This window comes from Astatotilapia calliptera, chromosome 12 (genome assembly GCF_900246225.1).
Source record: "Astatotilapia calliptera chromosome 12, fAstCal1.2, whole genome shotgun sequence".
Classification (NCBI taxonomy): domain Eukaryota; kingdom Metazoa; phylum Chordata; class Actinopteri; order Cichliformes; family Cichlidae; genus Astatotilapia; species Astatotilapia calliptera.
Window position 1 is genome coordinate 11,834,106 of NC_039313.1, and position 23,745 is coordinate 11,857,850.

Genomic DNA, 23,745 nt, shown 5'->3' on the forward strand with positions numbered 1-23,745 from the left:
ACCCACTCCATGACATGCTGGTCAGTCACAGGAGCTCGTTCAGTGAGAGACTGAGATTACCGAAAAGCACCACTGAACGACACAGGAAATCATTCCTGCCTGTGGCCATCTCCCTGTACAACGCATCCACTTAACACACTGTTTGCTGCTACAACTACACATGTTTCTTTTCCAACTATTTATTTATGAGTGACTTATGTATGTATGTATGTATATATATGTATATATTGTACTATTCTTAGTTAGTGTATTGTCTGTCTTGTCTTAATGTTGGTTTAAAATGGAGCACTGTAACAAAAAAAAATTTCCCCCAGGGATCAATAAAGTATTCTGATTCTGATTCTGATTCTGATTTTGGTGATGAAGTGTGACAAATATGCACAATCCAGCCCCCTCAACCCACCCCCCCCAAAAAAACAAAACCCAAAACTGAGAAATCAGGAAGGCGCAAATACTTTTTCACAGCTGTGTAAATGTAGTTAGGTGGCCTAGGTGTCCAAATTTGTGTGGGACTGCTAAGTATTTTTACCTCTTGTTTCCCAAAAATTGAGAAAACGCCCCACATTTTCAAAGGTTATAGTTTTCCAAATATTTTAAAAATATTTTACCCAAAGAAGAAAAATACAGCTCAAAAGGGGATGAGTTAACAGCTTTAATAGCCATTCTATGAATACAAACTTTAGCTGTCATTTACAGCTAAAGTTTTCACTTATTAAATATAGTATTAGTCCTTCAAATGACTGATGACAGAGCTGTGTTAGATGTATCAACAGTTTAAACCTCTCATTATTGGGTAAGATCCCAGTCCCTCATACAGGCATATTCCTTACCCCACACGTTTTAGTTATGAACTGGTCAACCTACAGTCAGTACAGTGCTCAAAAATACTCCTACTGTATGATAGTGCTACTGTAAAATTTTGGGGACAAAGTTCAAACAACATAAAAGTCATATTTTTACGTTTTTACATTTTTAAAGTGGAAAAGAAAAACGTTAAATACAACCATCTCCAGGTATGGCTGTGTTTAACTATTTACCTTCTCTATACAAGCCAATGCACCCACGAAAAACAACGCAAAACGTGTTAGCTACAACTGTAAAAGCCTGTGTGCCTGAACGTCACGTGCGAGAGTGCGAGCACGGTTTTAAAACTACAAGACCCACGATGCTTTGCAGCGAAACAGTCATTATCATCACATATCTTCAACATAAGGAAAAGCTTCCTCTTTGGAAGGGTTTTATTTGCTAACCTCGGGCAGAGGGTGACTCCTACTCAGAGTCAACATTTTGAGTCAATAGATAGTTCCTTCTCTCGTAAAGTATTGACTGTTTGGCAAATGTGCGCCATAAGTGACATAGTGCTAGCGTTGTAGCCTAGGAGCCTGCTCAGAGAGCGAGCTTCAGAGGCTAGTGCGAGCTAACGCTAGCAAAAGCTAGCTAAACTAAGACCGAATCCGTGAGATTATAACTGTATTCACCGAAAACATCAGGCGACGGGAGTAACCGTTGATGTTATATCTGCAGGAGATGTCAAGAAGCAGCAGCATAAGGTAAGCAGATCATTACTGGTGGTGTTACTGTGTGTCCTGAAAGACTGCTGATAGCTAGTTAAACTTGACAGCTAAGTTAGCGTTACGACTGGAGGGATTGAAAACATGTATGAAATGTCTGCTTTTGCACAGTGACAGTGAGCTAAATGCACGCTTTTGTCTAAACGGGAGAAAAAAATGCTAGTCAGATGAGGTATCGGTAGCTGTGTCTTAATGCGCTGGCTTGTGAAACGTTATCACGTGAGTTGCCACAGCACAGGAAGCATATGTTAACCCCTCTGACGTGGATTTTTTATTCTTCTGGTGGTGTTATTTTTGTTCTGTAGCGTTAAATTTTTGAATCGTTAAAACTGTCTCTGAAACTTTTCGTTCAATATTTTCAGTAGCGCACCTGCGGTCGACACGTAATCTATACTTGTTTAAACGTGTGATTTTCAGACTGTTCAGCCCTTGATTGTATGATAAGTTGATTAACCGGGCTCGTAGGGTTACAGTAAGGTGTAACCTGCACCGGTGATCCATTTAACCCTCCGTACAAATTCCCTGCACCCTTTTGATTAATGGACTCCTTGTATTGAATTTACTTCGCTGCCAAATACACAAAGGTGAAATACTGTTTTTTTAAAGTGTAATTAGTAAACCCTTTTAAATCCCACATCTGTTCCTGTTACTGAAGGAACAGTAACTCTGGGAGAACTGTTTTGTATTTGTCTTTTGTTAAGACAGTCAGTGCTGTTTCAGCTATGTGCAAATATGTACCTTTGACAGTGGTTTCAAATTTCCCTCCTGTAACTAGATAATGTGCACAGAGCTAGCAAAACATGAGCTACACCATCACCTTGCTTCTGCAGTGCTCCCAATTTTAGCCACAGTGAAAAATACCCTTCATATTTTAGCCCCTATCACTTTTTATCCGTCCTGGTTGTTACTCCATTTATTACAGATTCTGAATACTTTTCTAGCACAATTAGAGACTGGTCTGCCAAGCTGACTGCATATCTCTTTCAATTAAAGCCCTCTTGGTTATAACCTCTAAAAGTGCTGATGTTGAACTAATGGTGTGCATTTTTAAATTCGGAGATGGGTCACGGGGATCAGAAGAGCTTTGGTGCCAGTTTGCTAAGCTGTCTGTTTGCTAAATAAAAAGACTAATACCAAGGTACACCAAGGCTCTTTTACAAAATATTTTTAAGATTACTGAATGCCTTGCCTTCATAGTGTGGTTTGACAAAGACTGTTTAGAGACATGTATTTCTTCCATGCTAATATTACAAGTGCTGAGTGTTAAAATTAATTTGCAGTCAATATCCAGGAGTCGGTAATGTACTTGAGGCTTGACGCTGACTGAACCAAATCATGTGCTGTTTATCTCTTCCTCCTCTTCTTCTTGTGACAGCAAGTCTGTAGTGATGCTGCTGATGTGAAATTATAGGTTACGCACAAAGATGAGCAAATCCTTCTCATGGTTTCCCATGAATCTCACCTGGAGTGGGAGGGTTCTGTGAAAAGGGCAAGAAGAGGAAGGATAACACGTGGACTATAATCAAGAGTCATGAATCTCCATCAGGTCCTTACGGGAGCTGTCAACCCTGGAGACAACTGTTTCTCTGTAGGAAGCGTCAACAATGTGCCATTCACGGTAAGATATTTCAGACTCTGGAAGTATTTCCCCCCTCAGCAGTTTAGGAGCTTTGATTCATGGGGGGTGGCTAAACTGATTTGTCACAATAGCAGATTTCCTAGCAGATTCCTTTGAAACCTAATGTGCTAATGTACCGCACAGAGTTGTTTAATGGGCTTGGGACTTTGTTATGTATGAAAAACAGAAGCTGAAATACATGTGATCTCAAAGCTTAAAACTCTATTAGAGAATTACATAAATGTTCGCCACACTGGTGGCAACTTTGTAAATAAAATAAATGTAATTAAAAAACAACAACAATAATGAAAGTCTCTGCTGTATTATAGGCTTTCTGTGTCATTGTTTTATTATTTGTCAAAATGTTATTGTATGTTCTGCTGTCACCCAGCTCTGCCTCGAAGTAAGTAATAAACACCAACTAATCACCAGTATGTGAAAACCTGCCTGTACTGGTCATTCTGTGGTGTCATGAGTTTGTGAGGAGGCGGCCAAACCTTTGAGACCATGCAAAGAAGAATGTGATTGCAGTAGAGTCTGAACAGTGAAGAAAGGAGATTTAAGTTGATTAGAGTAATTAGATTACATTACGTTTTTTAATGCTCTAATTTTTCAGAGCATTGAGGGCTGAAATCAACTTCTTTTTTCCTTCAAGGGTAGGTTTTATTCAAAATGTAATTCCATCTCATGAGACTGGTATAAAAAAACAAAACAAAACAAAACCTTACTGATGGATTTTGTCTACCTGACCCCTTGACAGGTGAGTCAGAGTGCTAATTTCAGACACTGGCAACATGCTTTTCAGGAATGGATTAATCGGGGAGCCATTATTGTCCTTATGTCCTCTTGTGAAAGAGGAAAAGTCATAGTGAATCACAGTTCATGTGAGGAGCTCCTTTTGAGTGCCACAGAAATAGAGCATGGAATTCTAATCTTATCTGCTTGGACTTGAGGGCTGTCATATGATGGCATGTTTGATGCCTTGACAATAGCTCTGGGACAAGTGCAGTTCAAGTGACCCTTCATGCAATCCTGGCCGGATGAATCTTAGAGTTTTATGTTCATTTCTCTAACCCTCTCACTGTCTTGTCTCTTGATAGGCCTATGCATCAGGTTGTGACGTGGTGATTTTGGGCAGTGATTTTGAGCGACTGCAGATCATCCCAGGGGCCAAACATGGCAACATACAGGTCGGCTGTGTCGACTGCTCATTGCAGGGTGGACAGGTAAGACCAACGGTGTGGTGCTTTTTTTTCACTGGGGTCCTCAGGCTGACTTGTGCTTGAATGCGCAAGCGTGAGATCCCAGTGATGTAACTAAAGCAAATCCCAGTGAAAATAAATGGAGCCAGATTTCAGTAAAAGATAAATGGTTTGCCACATAGAGTAATTATGTAAGACCATTAGACGATAACATATATTTATAGCTAGAGCAGGGTGATATGACCAAAAATATTTATCACGATATACATTTGAAAATTTGCGATAACGATATAACTGACGATATAATTGACACTAGACAAAATACTTTACAACTCCACAACTTTATTAGTGCAAAAAAAAAACAACCCATCAATGTATTTTCACTTAAAGAAGCAGCTGTTTTTTATTTGCATTAAAGTTACATAAATATTTTACAGTGCAAATGCAAATTCCTTGCTGACAGTTTAACCAAAAGGCATTTCCAGTGGAAATTGGCCAACATATCCTCAGCATAACCATGTATAATATCCACAAAACTTAAAAAAAGGTTATACACACACACAATACAGTAATATTATGTTGAAGCACAGTAAGTATCACTCTGCGAGGTTCCTGCCTACGATAGCTGTAATGCCCCGACAATCCATCAAGCGGTGCGGCTTCGTAGCTTAGCAAAGTTGTACTAAAACATTTGACAGATTTTTGAGCGCCGTGTACGACATAAAATCGTTTCGAGGTCAGTAAACACAACCAGAATTCATACATAAGGCCCACAGGATCATAAGGGGCACTGTCGATTTTCAGAAAAATCAAAGGATTGATTTTAAGTGTGCCGTATTTTCCAAACAACACGTAATAACGACGGCGTGCTAGCACGCTCTACCAAAAATAGTGCTGTGTTGTGTATCTGACGGATGAAAGCTAAACCAGTTCCACACCACTGAAGTTGCAGCATTTTTACAAACCAATTCTGGTTCATCCGTTTCATTCAACGATCCACTTTCGCCCTTCTCATTCTCCATCGCCGCCATGCTTTTTCCGCCATGCGCATATGAAAACAAAGGCACGGTGCATGCGCATTTACCCATATTCTATCGCGATATTTCATTTTCTTATTATTGCCCAACATTATTACAGTGAACGGTATGATATGGCCCAGCCCTATTTATAGCTCATTAATTGTTTTAATTATATTTATTTTTCCACATAAAAATACCAAACACTTACCGTAGTTGCTTGAGCTTAGAAAATGTGCAGATTCAGTGCTTGTCTTTGTTGTATATCATTTTAGGGTATTCGTTTGTGCTCTGAATGGCTTTTTAAAAGTTTTGTTTTTTAGACAAATTAATTGAAAAATGGAGTTTAAATATATTTTAGTTCCAGCCTTGAATAAAGTTATAAGACATTATATTCATTCCAAACCCATAAACTGTCTTTTGGTTACATGGGACAAAGCAACGATCAACTATAAATTAGCTTTAATGTTTGAAAAAACATCTGACCCATAATTAAATTAAAAAGAAAAAAAGCAGAAGGTGCTAAACATTGCAGGGCCCCATGACATACCGTTTTCTTTTACTTTAATATAATGACCACACACGTGTGGTTGATTATATTGAGTGGTAAGCAAGTTCCACTTTGTGACTTGCTGTTTTTAGTTGTTTTGGTATATTAGCTGTTTTGCAGTGCAACTTATTAGCAATCTCTACTACTGTCTTAAGTGTTGGCAGCTTATGCTTTCAGGAAAGTCACTTGCGGGCAACATCAATGGGCAGCTTAATGAACTCGAGCTTCCCATCATCAGCTCTAAGTGAAGTAAAAACCACCCAGTAAAGCTGGTGATTGTACAGCAAGTGCATTTGCTGTTGTCACTGACAAGTCCTTTAATGTGGGCACAAACAAAAGATCTTCTGTGATTGTAATTTGCATTTAAGAAAAAAAGATGTAGTTATTTAATGTAGTCTTTCTGTTCTGTTCTTAATTGCCTTTCTCATTTCATTTGCAGAACAAAGACGATGAAAGATTTTCTTTTGCATTTGCTTTGATGGACCTAATTAAGGAAGTAGATAGTGATGTCATTGCAGTTGCAAAGTTCTTAGGAAAATGAGGAAATGCATAACGTTACTTAAAAAATTAAGTTTGCAATTTAAAGAATCTGACTGATGCTTGCCATTCTTTCTGAGCTTCATATCAGTTACTCTGCAGTCAGACCACAAATGTTTGGAGACTCATAGCAGGTGACCTCTGCGATTGCCTTATGATCAAAAGCGGTCAGCTAAAGATTGAAAGTGTTGCACGTTCAACATTTGGTTAATCAGTTAGTGGCCACAGCTGTTTATAATTGATTACCAAATGCAAAAAGTCACCAGGCAAGCATTGGTTGTTCCTACCTGCGAGAGCCATTTGGAGGTGGACCGCTGGAGATGGCCAATTTTTACTTGTGTGACTAAGCCATAACCATAAGTGGCTGCCATTAATATGTTGTCTTCTTTTATCTGAGTATTAAAGACAGTCAGTAGACTGATATTGACCAATATATCATCTCAAGTTTTCATCGTAAGAGTATGACTCTTCTATCAACTTTGGGCTCTGCTGACAATTTTACTTTAAAGGTTGTCCCTCGTGGATACTGTTTACTTGTCTCAGGCTGTATTTATTTATTTGTATATATTTAAATCTAAATATATATATATATATATATATATATATATATTTACAAGATATTCACCCTGTACAGTGGCTTCTTTTCATGAATTTAAATTTGATTCTTCAGTAAAAAAAGAAAAAAGGAAGAGGATAAAATAACACAGAATTTAGATTCTTTCTTAATACACTACACATTTCTTGTGTCTCTGGAAACAAAACTTGGCACATAATGGCAACAGTCATTATGCAGTCGAGTACTCACAGTTCTGCTTGTTGGTAAGTAGCATTGCTGCAAAAGGAGCCACAAAAGCAGCTTGCAACATCTGCATAAACCTGATAATAAAGATCATATAGCAGAATTCTAATGAACTGGGATTAGTTTTTAATTAGGGAGGGTGGTAGCCTTTTTTTAAAAAAGTGCAGGCAACACTGCAATAATTTAAATAAATATAAAACATTCTCAACCAGTCGTTCACTTCTTCCCTTGTGACCTTAAATCCAATCCGTTGGGCCAGAACTACCCACACACGCCTCCAGCATGGTCTAGCATCTGTTTAAGTATGCCAAGTTGGTCTGCTTGCCATTTCCACTTCATTGCCCTCTGCTCACTGTGATATTTGCAATGCTTTTAGTTTACATAGTACATCCTTTGTGCTCATACTTTAAGTGTTGTAGCACTTCATATCATTTTATGAGCTTTAGTAAGTTGTTCCTATTAAGGATATATTTTCCAAATACATTATTTTAAAGGCTAATTAGGTGTCTAGAGCATAAATATTACTACACTATTTTGAGAAATGTATGTCTACTTGCGATGAGAAATCAAATAAAGAAAGTCAGTATGGAGGTGGAGCAAGCGATCTCTACAAACATCATAAAGCAGTAAAAATAACTTTTTAAAAGCTGCATCCATCACAGTTAGCCCTGCAAATCTACTGTTCATCTCTTCTTGGTAAAGTTAATGGTTTCATGAGAGCCTTAAGATGTCTCTTGTAATATTCATAAATATTAGCATAATACCATCTTAAAGTCTCTGTTGGGGGTTTATGAAAATCAGACCAAAGAGTAGTCATCATTATAACCACAGAGAGGGAGACTTAATTTTTTACAACTCACATTTTCTTTCTTTTTGTCAGTCGCTCTACAGGCTCATGTTGAATTGACTGATTTATCCCCAGAACTTGATCTCAGCATAAATGTGTCTGCCTTTTAGAATTTAATTAAATTTGAACTGTGCTGCTTCTGCAGAACCTATATTTGTGCCCCAAAAAGCCTGTCTTATACTTTGAGCCATTGTGTAGTGTCCATGTGACTATGCTTGTGCATGTGATGACTTGTATGTCTGTGTACACACATTTAAACATGTGCATGTGACTCACCCCTTCACAGAATTCCCTCCCTGACAGTTGGCATATTATTTACCACATTAAAGACGCAGCTTGTATTATCGTTTGCTCAGTTAACATTATGACTCTTGGGTCCCATGGAAATTACTTGAAAATTTAGCCCTTACAAATTGATGAAATTGAGGTGTGAATAGAGTAGATAAGACTATATTCACTCATCACTGAGTTGTTATGACTTAAGGTATTTTTTATTTATTTATTTATTGGCCTGTTGTCAAGGTGTCTTCTCTCTTACTATGTAGATATGCCATGACTCATAAAGCAAGTTATAGTTGATTCTGATTAGGATCTATAAGTATTAGTATTTTTGATCTATATTACAAAGCATAAGTTTAAGCTTTCAAGAATTTTTTTGAATTACTTAAATTTGGATAACTAGGCTGATATGGAGGACAGTATATGTTTCTGTTTGCAGTGATACCTTTGTATTTGTTTTGTAGTATATCTAAAATGTCGACCTTTTTTTGCTGGCAGATTGCAGCTTCCTATGGAAGCATTGTGTGTGTCTTTGAGCCTGTTCAGCAACCAGATCAAAAAGACTCATCGTTGACCGTGAGTAGCCTGCACTTTCTTCCAGTCACAGTATAGTCATGCATGTTTTCAGGTCATCCAGAATGAATGAATGAAGCTTTTTCTGTGTGGCAAAACTCTCTTGATATTTGAAATGGAGCAGAATATTGTTCCTCTGTAACTACTTGCATAAATCATGCAATTATTGTCATGTTCACTGTTTTGGTTTCTGTTCTGTAGTCCGTAAAGACGTTTGCTTTGTCTGAGCTGTTGTTAGAGAAGTCAAAGAATAACCACAAGAAATGAGAAGAATTTACAACATCTTAAGTACAAACCGTATTTCGTTTATTGCAGAAGTACCCTGGTATTACAATGCTGTGTGTGTTGCCTGATTGCATGTGACTCAATTGAAAGTTCACTGTTAGCGCTTGTTAAAGCTTCATCTATAGTTCCACATGTACCATCGAAACAGGGAATTTATTTATTTCTGAGCTTATCTAAATAGGGAATTATTGCACAAAGTTTCAGCCAACATAATTGCCAAAACATGACATACTTGTTTTGAATTTTGCCTTTTTCTGTTTTTCCTGTACAGAAATTGAACTGCCAATGGCAGAAGACTGGTCAATTTGTATTACAGTCTATAGTACGGAACCTAGCATGGCACCCTACAGGTACTCTAACCATTGTTCTTTCTTAAAGTAACACAGACATATTAAGATAAACAGTTGTGATTTAAAAAGAAGTGTTGGGGTGGTACTACAGATCCAGCAAAATATAAATGTTTAATAATTTTTTTTAAACAGAAATTTGATGATATCTGTCCTGAAAGATCATATCTGTATATGTTTGTCTGTCCAGGTTGCACTCTCCTAACAGGCTCTAGCAGCCTGCAGTTGTGGTCTAATGTTGATGGAGTAAAGGATGAAGCTGATGAAAGGGGGCAGCCGGCAGAAATGACCATAAGAGACTGCCGTTCTGCCTGGAGGTGTATCTGGCAGAGCAAGTAAGAACAGAGTTTGTAAAATAGTCACAAACAAGACAGAGACTTTAAAATTAGGATTTTCATTTATCTTGTAAGCACCAAATAGACATTAAAATAAAATCAGCTAATGCACATTTTTCTGTAACATTATATTCAATACAAATCTGACTGCAGCAGGACATGCACTCAGTTATCTGATTGAGTTCATGTCCTGCTGCAATTTGTTTAAACCTATTTTATTTTGTCCTAAACATTACTTATTATATTGACATGGAGTGTTGAATATAATTTTCATTTTGTATCTCAAGGACTGCTTCTCCAGTCAATTTAATGAAGTTCTCTCCTGACGGTGAGTTCTTTGCCACAGCTGGTCAGGTAAGTTGTGTCCCTTTGTTACATCGCACTTAAAAACCGAACACTCTAGATTCATGTGAAATTAGTTGATAATAATTAACTTCTACCTTCTGGTGTCGTGTGTTTTTTGTTAGAACTACCTATGGTATCGCTTATATCCTTCATTGCCTCTTCTTTTCAGGATGATTGCCTAATAAAGGTTTGGTACAGCACCAGTAAGTGGAAGATGGGTGTTACCACACTCTTTACACCTCCAGACACCAATGTGAGTGACCCGGAAGAGCTGGCCTTCTCCTTTATCTACCTGGCTCATCCCCGCTCTGTCACCAGTTTCTCCTGGAGGAAGACCAGCAAGTACATGCCACGGTACAGACACTGTTAATTTGTCATCTCCTAGCCTTTTCTAACTTCCTTTTCTTTAACTTCCTTTTCTTTGAAGGTTAGGTCAAAATGACCTAACCTTCCACAGCTGGGCAAAAGAAAAAAATGCCTAAGTTAACAAGCTGGTTGAAAGGATGGTTGAAAAATATTAGGTCTTTATCTTCTTTACAGTAGAGTAGAAAGCAGCTTGAGGTAACTTGTTGTGGACAGGTTTGATGTCTGTCTTTGTTTATTTAAAATATGTCACTACAGATGGTGTGGGTTGAATAAATTTGGCACATTCCAAATTGTTTCATAGCTTTATATAATATTGGTAATCGTATGTGACCTTCAGAGGGCTTCCACACAGGAGGGGAATTGCAGCAATCTGGTGCTCTTGTTGCAGGCGTCAAGCAGAAGAACCACACAATTACGTACACAATTAAATTTAAGAAAACTACACTGAACTTTGAAAAAGGAAAAACACAGTTGTCTTAATTAAAGAGATTTAACTGAACTTCAACTATAATTTAAGAATTAAATAAATAAATGTGAGCTGGCAAGGTGTCACAATGTGAATTTTTTTTATTAGAGGCAAAAGTAAGTGAAAATAAGGGGCAGAAATGCAAAACGAGAGCATAAATGTGAAATGGATTGAGACAAATAATCATTTCTGTCTCAGTTATCGTGATGTAATCATTGTAAGACAGAATTGTAATTGAAATTAAAATTCCATTAATTTTTTTTAAAAATCTCTCTCTTTTTCTCCCTCCTTTATCCTAACAGGGGCGCAGTGTGTAATGTGCTGCTCACCTGCTGTAAGGACAGTGTATGTCGGCTGTGGGCAGAGACGCTGTTGCCAGGTGACAGCCTCTTATCTGGTCACCATAAAAACCCTTCTTCTGGCCAACACAGTGAAACGCTTAAATCTTCTGCTGGCCTCTCAAAGAAAAACGGCTGCAATGGGAAGACACACGGACAAGCCTCACAAGAAGTAAGCCACAATGACTTTGACTTTCCTGCTTAAAATAAACACTCAGTATAATCAGCAGGACTTTGCTAACGTTAACACAGTCTAATTAAGCAATCCTGCATTTAACCTTTATTTTCAGTTTCAGCTGTATGACAGTGCAGAAAACAAGGCCTTTTTAGCAACACATCACTCAAAACACATGAAATGTAAAAATCTATACTATTTGCACACAGGCTCGAAATTAAAAATCAAACACAAAAATGCTATTTGTTGTTTCGATAAACAAAAAAATGCGCAATTACTTTAGTTTAATTGTTTTTTTTAATTTGGCAGGACCCTTTGCTCGTGATCAGTTTAAATATAGTTTACTAACACAAGTGAAACACGTGATTTTTATGGTGCTTTATTTGATTTGAAGAATTTCTCATTATACGCCTTTAAGTCTAGCATTGCATAGTAAGACTTGTATGTCAGTGTTTTATTTTTTCTTAAGTGATATTAATAATTAGGATAAACTGAATATTTAAAAGGACCTCACATCATTTTGTGTAAATAATTCTATCTTTATAACAGAGAACAAGCTATGAAATGATCATCAGCGTTGTTCATGACTTCCCTAGATACTCCCATATATGCACTTTATCAGGTGTTCAGATGTCATGCTTTCTTTCCTTTTTGCTTTGAAATGATAATCTGACAGAGTGTTACACTGGCTGCAGAAATTTCATTTCATTTCATCACACTGTTGCATCGGAAACGTTGTGCTTTTTGGGTATAACTTGTCCGTATCAGAAGTATTATTTGTAAAGCTGTATCGCTCTCTAGTTTGTATACAACATGCAAAAAGAAACAAGTTGTAATTTCCTGTGTAGTTGGAAATGGATGGTACAAATGATATGATTTGTGGTTTCCCCTTTTTTCTACAGAAATAATTTCCAAGCTTTTGTATTTTTATGTATTGCACAGTGATAATTTAAGGATGAGAGTAAAAGAACAAAGAGGCACTGAGAAATTTCAAAACAACTTTGAGAAGGTAGATGGAGAGCAACAGAGGTTTGGTATAGTTAAAAGGGAAAATTAAGGGTCTCAGACATGAAGGTTTTTGAAACTGTCTGCCTTTCTGTAATGTGTACGATACCTTAAAATTATACCTCTGACTTTTGATCAGTGTTTAATCTTTTTCAGTTCTCTGGCGCATGTTTGTGTTTGCAATACTGGTGTGTTCTGTTTTAAGTGACCCAGCTTGTTCGCAACATCCTAACCGACATTCATTTTATCTTTGGAAAGTTGTGGGTGTCACCAGTGCTTGAAAAGCTTGGGGCATATTAGTTTACAAAAAAATGGATACGCAGAGTCTGTAAGACTGTAAGACGGTAGGGAATTATTCATTAGAAATCCCAGCAAATGTTCTTGCAAATCAGTGCAGTTAATTAAGCCCCAATATTCTGAATAAGTTGTTATTTGAGAACATCTGGAGGAGGCAAGGTTATGGGATTTCATTTAAAAGTATTTGTACCTGCTTTGTCATGTCTTTTTAATGGTGAGTTTACTTGTAGTCTTCATAAATCTCAAAACCTACAGGTTTACAGCTCATTTTATCTTACTCATTTTGCACCTGTGAGTCTAGATACAATCACATATTTGGTTAAAGAAACTCTGCTTTTAAATGATTGTTTGTCATCCTGTGAGACTTGTTTTCCATTGGGGCATTTAGCTGCAGTCTGCTGTGAGACACCAAATTACATAACCTGAATACCCAATAAACTTTAAAATTTCTTCTATACACGCTCTGTGACAGCCACTCCTCCATGTTGCCAGCTCCTGTTGCTCTGTTTTAAGACAAATTGGGCTCTTCACTTAAATGCAGTTTAAACATCAATACCAATAAATTAAAATCCCACCCTGAGGGGACCACCTGTTCACCAAAGTAGAGTAGCTTAGCACAGACTGGGATGAGAGCTGGAGAGGTTTGTAAGTCGACACAAGTTGATTAATTCACATCAACCTCCAAAAGACAAGCTCAACCTGTCTTTTCAGCCTGAAAAGGCAACAAGGAACAATGGTGTTTCATTTTTCTCTTTTTAATCTTATTTAAGTAGCTCCACATTTCTACAGGTTAATGTAATATTTTAGTGCCTCTTACATTTAGTATTATGCATTTGGATGGCACAGATGATGTCTGCAGTCATAAAATATTAAATTGACATTTGAGCAATACTTCATAATAATCATACTTGTTTTCTGCACAGCTGGATTTTCAAGAATCGCGGCACTATCGGGACATACCTCAGCTATCATGGACCAGCGGCCTGCCTCACCTTCAAAGTGGACACTGTAACCACAAGAAGAGCAGCAATAACATGCCCCATGCCAATGCTCTCTGCCACTTTCACATTGCTGCCAGCATCAACCCAGCCACAGGTTTGACTTGAACACACTCTGAAACTACTTAATAATCCTGTTGATCCCCATCACTGGTATTTTGTTAAATACCAAAAGAAATCTCACAACATATTGAAGAACTAAAGCTTTAACATGACATAAAGTTCTTGATAAAGACGAATGAACTAAAGCACATCATTTGCTATTCCTGAACTGTACAGAGTACATGGATGGTTAACTCAGCTGGAAGTCAGAAGTCTTAACCTCTTGGCAAAAATACCATTAATTTTGCAGATTGCCTGAGATTGTTTCTTTAACATTCCAGTGAGCTTGTGCTCAGTGAGAGCTGTTCAGAGTAACTGTGAGCATTTCATTTTCTTCCTCTCCGTTTTAGTTGGGTAACTTAATTTGACCTGAATTAGGATAAAATCATGTAGACTCTTTCAGCCTTCAGGCTGAGAAGTCCTGCAGGATTTGTATGCTTGGATTATGTTTTAGGATACTAAACCATGCTTACATTCATGAAAGTTAATTTGCTCCAGCAGATATATTTTTGTCCTGCATGTCAGCAGCCCGGTCTGATGTATATTTTGTTGTTGTTGTTGTTGTTATTTATTCATTAAGTTTTCTAAATGTTTAACAGCTTATAACTTGTATGTTTCACAGACATTCCCCTGTTGCCCTCCATCTCCTCTCTGAACGCTGTGGATGATGAGGAACCAGGAGGCCCATTTTCTGTCCACTGGCTCAACAACAAAGAGCTTCACTTTACTTTAGCCATGGAAGTCTTTCTGCAACAGCTTCGAATTAGTGTAGAGCAACAGAACGAGTGCTCCAATGAAGGTAGAGAGAAATGATTTGGATGAGTCAGTAATGGGTGTGTGCATGTGAAGCTGTCATAACAGTGACAGTTAAAGTCTAACCTTTAGAATAGAATTTAACATATTGTTTGGCTACCATGATTTGTATTCTTTTCCAGAGCCTGAAAATGAAGATGACTTTGAAGAAGAGGAGAACAGACCAAGTGAACCCCAAGGACCAGGAACAGTGGAGCTGCCTCTGGCAGCAGTGGAGCACCAGTTGGATGTGCTGTTAGAGGAGTGGAATAAAGGGGCCGACATGCTGTTCAGTATTCATCCCATGGATGGCTCTTTGTTGGTCTGGCATGTGGACTGGTTAGATGAATACCACCCAGGCATGTTCAGACAAGCTCAGGTACTTTGCTGCTATTGTTCTTTATATAGAACAGTTGTACATTCATTCTGTTTGTTTCATGAGAGTATTCCTCCAGTTTCTTTCCTCTTTATCTTTTATAGTCTTATTTCAGAGGTTGATACACAGAGAAACTGCACAGTTAGCTGCACAATTGGTCTTAATTTAATCTCAGTATGGATTTTTCCTCTATAATAAATAAATGAACATAAATAACTGTTATTGAAAATGCATGTTCTTCCAAAAGAACACAAAGTAAAAACAAGTCAAGCACCCCCTTGATCAGGACCTGATACTGTGCCTGCGTCTGTCCCATGCAAGCTTGAAATGTTCTTGATTGGTCTGAATAAGAAAGTCTTTGTTAAAAATACAGATACTACAAAATTTTAATGTCTAGCACAACAGCAGGTGAAGAACTTGTCCCTCGAAGTGGGTCGTCATCCGTTGTTTGGAAGTACTTCTGATTTGGCACAAGTAACATTAACTATAAAGAAATCATCTGCAAAAAGTGCTGTAGAGTTAACTAGTCTGTAAGGCAAGACTACTAACTTATATTCAGCCTCCTGAAAACATGCCAAAAACTGCAGTATTATTAATGCATGAAGGCTAAGAAAAACAATGCAGATGTTGCCAGCATGAGTCATTCAACCTCATCTGAGACATTTATAAAAGCAAGCCTGTACACCACATCTGCATAACCATCTAGCTCCCAAAGACGCACTAAAATCATCCATCTAATCACAGTTTATTTGGGCAGAGACAAGTGTCCAGTAACACAGTGAACAGTAACAAAGGCTTTGGAGAATTGGCCAGCATGCTGCTGTTATCTATTCTGGAATTATTTTTCTGGTAAAACCTACACCATATGCAAAACATTTGCTGCTAAGTTTTATTAATCATGCAGGTACAATCGATGGGGTGAAAGACTTGATTTTTCTTCTTAGAGATTTACTTAATTTAGGTCAGTGAGGAAGTTCAGTATTATTTTTAAGCAACTATTTTACATTAGTGGAAATACTGCACAACATAAAAACAAGTTTATGTTTAATGAAAATTGTAATTAAAACCTTTTTTCCACTATAATCAATAAATAACAGTGATCTCAATATTGATCAAAATAATTGTTAATCATTTGACCATAATCATGCAGCAATCAAAGGTAACTGAATTCTGAATTCTGCTCAAAATATAACTTTAACCTTTAGATTAAACAGTTTTCTATTTAGTTATTTGTTTATATTCAGAATTTCAGAAAGTGCTTTGTGGGAAATCATTAATTTATCATCAGAGTAAGGTTGTGATTTATTTTCACAGATGTGATGGTGTACTTGTTCTAATGTCTTCTCATCTGGCGACTCACACAAATATATTGTACTTGTCTATGACTTCATATCAAATTCAGACATGCCCTAGTGCATTTTTATGAGCAGTAAAAATAATGAGGACAGAGAATCTGGTCATTCAGGCACAAAACTGAATCTCAGGTTTCATTGGCATTCATTTTTTAGGCCTGGCTGTTTTAATTAGTTTAATTAGTCCTCCTCTTTAAATCTGAGCTGCAAATTACAGTCACTTTTGATGACATTGCTATGACATCTCTTTCTGTCTCAGGTGTCGTTTGCATCCCGCATTCCTGTAGCGTTCCCCGCAGGTGACGCCATCTCCCTGAGCCAAAGTGTGGTAATGTATGCCTGCAACAAGAACGTGGATCTAGCTATCCAACATGGCAGACAGCGACCGCCTGGGAGCACATTGCCTCAAGCCAAATCTGCTCTAATAAGCTACGGAGGTCAAGGAAAATCTGCACCCAGCAGTAGTCTTCGATTAAGCATATTTACCCCCAATGTCCTTATGATCTCCAAACATGCTGATGGCTCTTTAAACCAGTGGGCAGTCAGCTTTGCAGAGGACTCTGCTTTCTCGACTGTGCTCAGTGTCTCTCACAAGTCACGGTACTGTGGTCACCGCTTTCACCTCAATGACCTGGCCTGTCACTCGCTGCTCCCTCTTCTCCTCACCACCTCACACCACAATGCCTTGAGGACGCCAGAGGCAGACAGCATATTGGTTCCTCCAGAGGCCTCCTCCTCTGGTTTTTCTCATTCTGCATCTCTATCTTGTGGGTCACGACCCACGCGGGTGTCCCTGGGTATGGTTTCCCAGGATCCCAATGCGATCTACAGTGAGCTGATTTTATGGAGAGTGGACCCCGTCGGCCCGCTGTCGTTGTCAGGCGGGGTCTCGGAGCTTGCTAGAATCAATTCTCTCCATGCATCAGCATTTGCTAATGTAGCCTGGCTGCCCACACTCATTCCCAGCAGCTGTTTAGGTGAGAAAATATTATTACTGGTCAGATTGCTAAGTACTTTATTGTGTGTTGCCTTAGCAAAAAGGCAGTAATGAGATTTTTTTTGTTTGTTTGGGGGGGTTTTGTTTTTTGTTTGGGAGGGTTGATTGATGTGAAGGATTGTTTATTGTTATTGTTTTCTATATAGTTAACTATGTCCAACTAAGAGTAGGTCTGAGACGAGTCTCCATGTGTGGTTATTAGTCCACTTGACACATCTACTGTGCATTGTAGATAAATGTACAAAAGCAACTTACTTTACCAAATGACTTCAGATTTTCTGAATTAAACATGAGTGAATGTTAAATCTCAGTAGTGTTCGCTTGACATATTTATTTAGAAAAAAACAAGCATAATAGTGGTAACATTCAATTGTTTTTCTTTTTAGGTTTGTACTGTAACTCTCCCAGTGCCTGCTTCGTGGCAAGTGATGGCCAATCACTCAGGCTTTATCAGGCTGTCATTGAGGCTAAGAAACTTCTGAGTGAGCTCTCCAATCCGGAAATATCAGTAAGTGATCAAGCCTGACAATTTTCATGCACATTAATAGCAACACTCAGCCATTTATAGAATCTGTCAAATAATGTACGTCACTGTTTTGCCATTTTGTTATTACTAGTGTTGGCCTGAGATGACTTGGAGAAAAATGACTGTAGGCGAAATTATATAACATGAAACATTAATTGGAGTGAAACATTTAAAACTCAGGGAAAAAAAGTAGTATGCAGCAAGAAGAGGAGAAATTGTTATATAAATGTTTTTGGGTTTGTTTGTTTTTTTTGCATTTCTTTTATTGCGTTTACTATGCCACCTGTTAGCTGTCAGTTGCAAGATGTTAAGTGATTTTCAAATTGGTAAAATAATTTGCTTGCATATTTAAACTGTGTAATACTAATTTATAAATGTATGCAGATGATTTTTTGTGTGTGTTTGCCACCTTTCAGAAATATGTTGGGGAGGTTTTCAACATCATCAGTCAGCAGTCCACAGCAAAACCAGGGTGTATTATAGAACTGGATGCCATTACTGACTTTGTAAGTATACACGGAGTCCAAGAGAACCGAATTGTTTTCTCACACTAAACAAAGTTCAACCTCCTTTATTTGGGGACTTTCTGATTGTCTCATCTAACAGTAGACAGACATTGTCAGAATCTTTGAAGGTTTTCCCCTGAAAACAAACCAAAAAAAAAACCCATTGTTGACTTGCAAACCATTTGTGGCATGAAGCATTCGGCAGTGGCCTGAGTCGCTGAAAGGTCAACCACAATAATAAAAGGCAAAAAAAACCTCCCTCGTCTCCTTAGGGTGTGCGTGTCTTTGTGCATGTACTATTAATACAGCCTGTGTCTATGTCAGTGTGTAGACAGAAAATGATGTTCAGAGTCTACATCTGATGTAGTTTGACAATATCTGCTGCTGTTCTCTGCAGCAGGGGAAGGAGACACAGCTCCTGCATGTTTTTGAGGAACATCTGATTCTTGGCACTGAGATAACGGAGAGCATACATGAAACTCCCGACTCTCCTCGCACGGGTAAAACCTATTTTTCCTAGTTTTCATGCCTGTATTTAATAGCAGCTGCTTGCATCTTTCATTAAAAAAATCACTGTGTGGGTTTCTCCCCCCCTGCAGCCTCCAGTAAACCAGCCTTCTCAGCCCGCTTTTTTCTGGTGGTGGTAGAATTAAGCCCAACAGGTCGCTCACTGCTCCACATGTGGCATCTCCATCTTGCTGCTCGACCAGTCACTATGGGTGGGTACTTATACACTCATACACCCTAAAAGTTGGGTGATGTAAGAGAGGTTTTCTGCCATCCTGTCTAACCTTAGCCAAAATAAATGATTGCAGACCATAAAGGGAAGTTTTTAAGGGTTAAAAGAGCTGGAAGCGTTGCAAAATTATAATTAGTAACTAAGTAATAACTTTATCACTGTAGATGCCTTGCATTTTTTAAGTTCCAAGTCCAGATTTGTCTCCCTTGCAATCTTTATTACAAGTCTGCTGTGTAAAAGTTGTAAAATTACTAAAAGTATCTCTAATGATTGAAAGAGACCTCCAGTATCACAGTGTGCTTTAGCCAGATGGTGATTCATCTGTTGAAAGATTTGTTTTTATAGATTTTTCAAATAATGACTCTGATGAAGTGTAGTAATGGTGAATGGATTTGACCAAGCCTAACTGTTCTAAATATATTCCCACTTTTTGTATGCCCACAGAGGAGACTGCAGCTCATAAGGATCTCACCACGACTTCTCCCTTGAACAGCTCTCAGTTTGTCTATGACGCACCCAGTTCTCCGGTAACTCAGAAGAGTAAATCCTGCACTTCCAATCTGCAGAGTGCCTGTCGTCTCAGCCTCACAACACACAGGCTGTACAGCCAAGAGCTGGCTCTTCCAGCAGAAGTGGAAGCCATCAGTGTTACTCCCTCAGCAGGTGAGGGACAATGAGGACAGGCATTCTTATTCCAAGGACGCAAAGCAAAACCACTTTGTTTCCTTATGCATATTGATGCATGCTAAGGTTCAATGTTGCAGCTTGAACCTAAACTCTAAATAATTGATCGGCTAGCTAATGATGGAAGAAGTTACTCACTAAAGTCATTTTAGGCATTAAATCTTATGAAATATCATGAAATCACATGAAATTATTCAGACATACCCACCACACAATCGGTGCAGTACTTAGCATTTTTTATTGGCGAGACTTGTCAATACAGTAAGCGAGACATAACAGTTTGTGCAGCATTTTCCTAATGGGATGGTTCAATTTTGATATTTAGAGAAAGTTAATATGTAGTCTATATGCTATATGTAGTCATGGGACAACATCCATACACACTCTTGAGTAAACCCATCAAAAATGATTAAACCGTTGCGTATAAATGACATCTTACCCGTCTGAAGTAAAGTGCACATCGTAGTTTCCTTTTATTTCACCATCAATGTCCTTGTATTGGGGATGATTTATTATAAGTAATTAATGACGTTTCCTCTGTTGTGACATGTGATTATGAATTGATGAAAAACGTTATGAGTGGAATGTAAGAATCACAGAAAAACACTTAAAAAAGAAAACAGCTGAAAGCTACCAACAAGCTCGGATTGCCATCAGAACTCAGTTGATAATTATTAGTGTTTGATCTGACCTGTGGTATCACAGGCTCTGTCTGCATCATGTAAAGAATTCCCCTTGAAGTTGAGTTGTTAATGATTTTGATGAGGCGGTGTAAACCACCAACCACTGTGTCTCTTCCAATGTGTGATGTTTATGGTCCATTGTTGGTGCTAGAGTGTCGAAATACCTGATTGTGACTTTGCTTTCTCCTGCACTTAAATCAATTTATAATGTACACTTATTTTCTTTTCACAAATGAAGTGGTTTAATGCTTCTATAAGATTAGTTTGGATACAGTGAGAACCTAAGACAGTCTAAAAGAGGGTGCTTTGTGCAAAAAGTGTATTGGATTTTATTTTTCTCTTTATTTTTCTTTAGGTTGTTTACTAAGGCAGTGGTGTATTTTTGTGAACTGAGTTATAATTTAGTGTGTACTTGCACCTTAATATGAAAGAATGCATTCAGGCTTGTTCTGTGTTGAACATGGTGCATAAATGTTTTTTAGGTCAAGGTTTTTAGGTCAAAGTTGGTAAGATTGTGGCAACACTGTTAAGATAAAAATGAGCAGGGTGCACAGTGAGACAGGAAGCCGACTTGTAGATTAAGAAAAGCGTGTATGGCTGAAAGAGGCCTGAGTAAAAAGCTGCTGCTAACATTATTGGAATGAAACATAAGAATAGACGAAGGCAATCTTTTGTTTCGTTTACATTGTATTTTTTTTTTAATATATCTGCCAAATGTTTTCAAAATTGAATAAATCACAGAAATTTAACTCTAATGATATTATAGATCAAATCTTTCTTTGCTAATGGTGCATTACTTTTCTTCTCAGGTCACCTGAGTGCGTCATGTTCTCTTCCAGCCGGCCACGTGCCTTATCTCCTTGCTACTTTCTGTTCTGATGGTAAGGTGCGCTTCTGGAGGTGTAATGTCATGACAACAGAACCCCCCACTGTGGACAACTTGGTGTACCAGTGGGAGGAATGGCCTCTCCTGGTGGAGGAAAAACTTCCCAGCAGCAGTGCAGTAAGTGTGCCAGGCCGGCCCATTGAGGTCAGCTGCTGTCACGCTGGACGGTTTGCAGTTGCCTACAAGCAGATGCCTAGCACACCTCTGAACCTATCTCCTCATCTGAATGCTCATGGACCTCTGACTTCTCCCCCAGCCTCTGCATCTTCCCCATTTGTAAACTACAGCACCACCAACACCCACCTGACCCCGACCCTTAATGTGCCGCATAGCCCAAAACCCATTCACAGCCCTAATGCAAGCACTCGAGAGCCGCTGGTCCACATTGGCATCTTTCAGTGCGAGTCCACTGGTGGTTCGCAGTGGATTCTGGAGCAGACCATAGTATTGGACAATACAGACCCTATGTCCAGCTATCCTTTAAGTAGTAGTACCACTGCAAGTGCCAGCATTCCAAGTAACATGGATTTATCCATACAAAACGAGAACTGTCTTGGTTCTACTGGTAAGAGTCTGGTTCACTTGGACTGGGTTTCCCAGGAGGATGGATCACACATTCTGACTGTTGGCATTGGGACAAAGATATATATATATGGTCGTCTGTCTGGAAAGCCTCCAGATCTGGGAGTGTCTTCTGATGCTAATAGAGACCAAAGCTTGTCTCGCCTGGTTCTGCTTCGATCGGTCAGTCTGTTCTCCTCTGTCGAAGGCTCACCACCTATCCCAGTCTCCCTGTCCTGGGTACGAGATGGAATCTTGGTAGTTGGCATGGAGTGTGAAATGCACGTGTACTCTCAGTGGCAGCCTCCAGCACCACCCAAACCGACTGTCACAGTTGCCCAGGACAAAGACATCAGCAGCAGTGTTTCCTCCATAGTCTCAGCTGTCAGACAGTGCCAGGAGGAGGGTCTCAGCCCTGGGGCCCCCACTTCTTCACTTTCTCTTCCCAAAAAGACCCTGACACGATCAATGACGAGTCTGGCTCAGAAGCTCAGTGGGAAGAAAACCGCTTATGACTTACCTGTAGAAATGGAAGATTCTGGTCTTTTTGAAGCAGCTCACCAACTTTTTCCAACTCTACCCCAATACCACCCTGTACAGTTGCTAGAGCTTATGGACCTAGGGAAGGTAAGTTAAATAAATTACTCAATTACTTTTTGTACTCAGTCTTTAGCAGTAATAGGCTTTTTTTAAGTGTAAGTCTAGTCTCCAATTACTTTTGAGCTTCTAAAATGGGAGGGATTGTGTGTAAAAATGGCTCTAATTCCTGAACAGTTACTGTATTACTTTTGTATATTGTAATACTTGAATTCGAGCTGAAAGTCTGCTCTTCAGTCACATCTTGATTCTTTGATTTGAAATCCACGGTGGTGGCAAGAAACTACAAAAAAATGTCATTGTCTAAATACTTGGACCTGCGTGTGTATGTGTCTGATCTATTTGTGTATTGTCAGATGTTTTTGCTTGTGTGCTCTCTTTTTTCCTTTGTCCCCTGTGTTCTTTCTTCCAGCTTCCTTTTCTGTGTGTCTCTGCTTTCAATATCCTGCTCCCCGTCTCTCATTTCCTGTTTTCTTTCGGTCTTCAAGATTACATTCTGTCTATTTCTCTCTCTATCCTCTTTACTCTTGATACTCTCCCCCCCCCCCATTCATATTAGTATTTATTTATTCCTTCCTCCCCCCCCCCCCCCCCCCATGACACTGTTTTCCAACTAAAAATAATGTAGTAAACTTGTATATGTTCTTTAGTCCATCTTTGTGTTTGAAGTTAGATTGATTTTATTTTTCTTTAATAAAATAACATTAGGACAATATAATCTTGCCAAATTTACTTTAGTTGATGCTATAGGTTCGTTGTACTTCTACCATTAACTCTGCTCTTATAAAATTATGTCATTAATTTCAGTTGAGAATTGATTAGTGTATCTTTCTCACTGTCTCTGTTGCTACCTGGGACCTAAAGGATTACACAGTCCACACTGCACCTGTTCAACATAGTCAGTCACTATAAACTAAACCACAACAGAGTAAACTACCCACTCACTGTCCAGTGTAAACCTTAAATTGTTTTTAATTGTTTATTGTCTTTTCATT

The 23,745-nt window shown here is 38.5% G+C and overlaps 1 protein-coding gene across 6 annotated transcripts in view; it reads left to right on the forward strand.

The window, feature by feature from the left end:
- The first annotated feature begins 1,137 nt into the window (after positions 1-1,137).
- The window catches only part of dmxl1 (Dmx like 1), a 63,021-nt gene continuing 40,413 nt past the window's right edge, over positions 1,138-23,745 (forward strand). For 3 of the 6 annotated variants that reach the window (XM_026188739.1, XM_026188745.1, XM_026188744.1), the window contains exons 1-19: positions 1,138-1,550; positions 2,947-3,189; positions 4,290-4,415; positions 8,918-8,995; positions 9,549-9,627; positions 9,815-9,959; positions 10,247-10,313; positions 10,474-10,658; positions 11,439-11,646; positions 13,875-14,046; positions 14,674-14,850; positions 14,987-15,222; positions 16,831-17,548; positions 17,955-18,076; positions 18,511-18,600; positions 18,998-19,100; positions 19,200-19,319; positions 19,784-20,002; positions 21,516-22,780. In XM_026188739.1, coding sequence (XP_026044524.1) covers positions 3,103-3,189; positions 4,290-4,415; positions 8,918-8,995; positions 9,549-9,627; positions 9,815-9,959; positions 10,247-10,313; positions 10,474-10,658; positions 11,439-11,646; positions 13,875-14,046; positions 14,674-14,850; positions 14,987-15,222; positions 16,831-17,548; positions 17,955-18,076; positions 18,511-18,600; positions 18,998-19,100; positions 19,200-19,319; positions 19,784-20,002; positions 21,516-22,780 — 4,197 coding nt within the window. In that variant the 5' untranslated portion in view covers positions 1,138-1,550; positions 2,947-3,102. The other 3 variants (XM_026188741.1, XM_026188743.1, XM_026188742.1) reach the window with 3 other exon arrangements.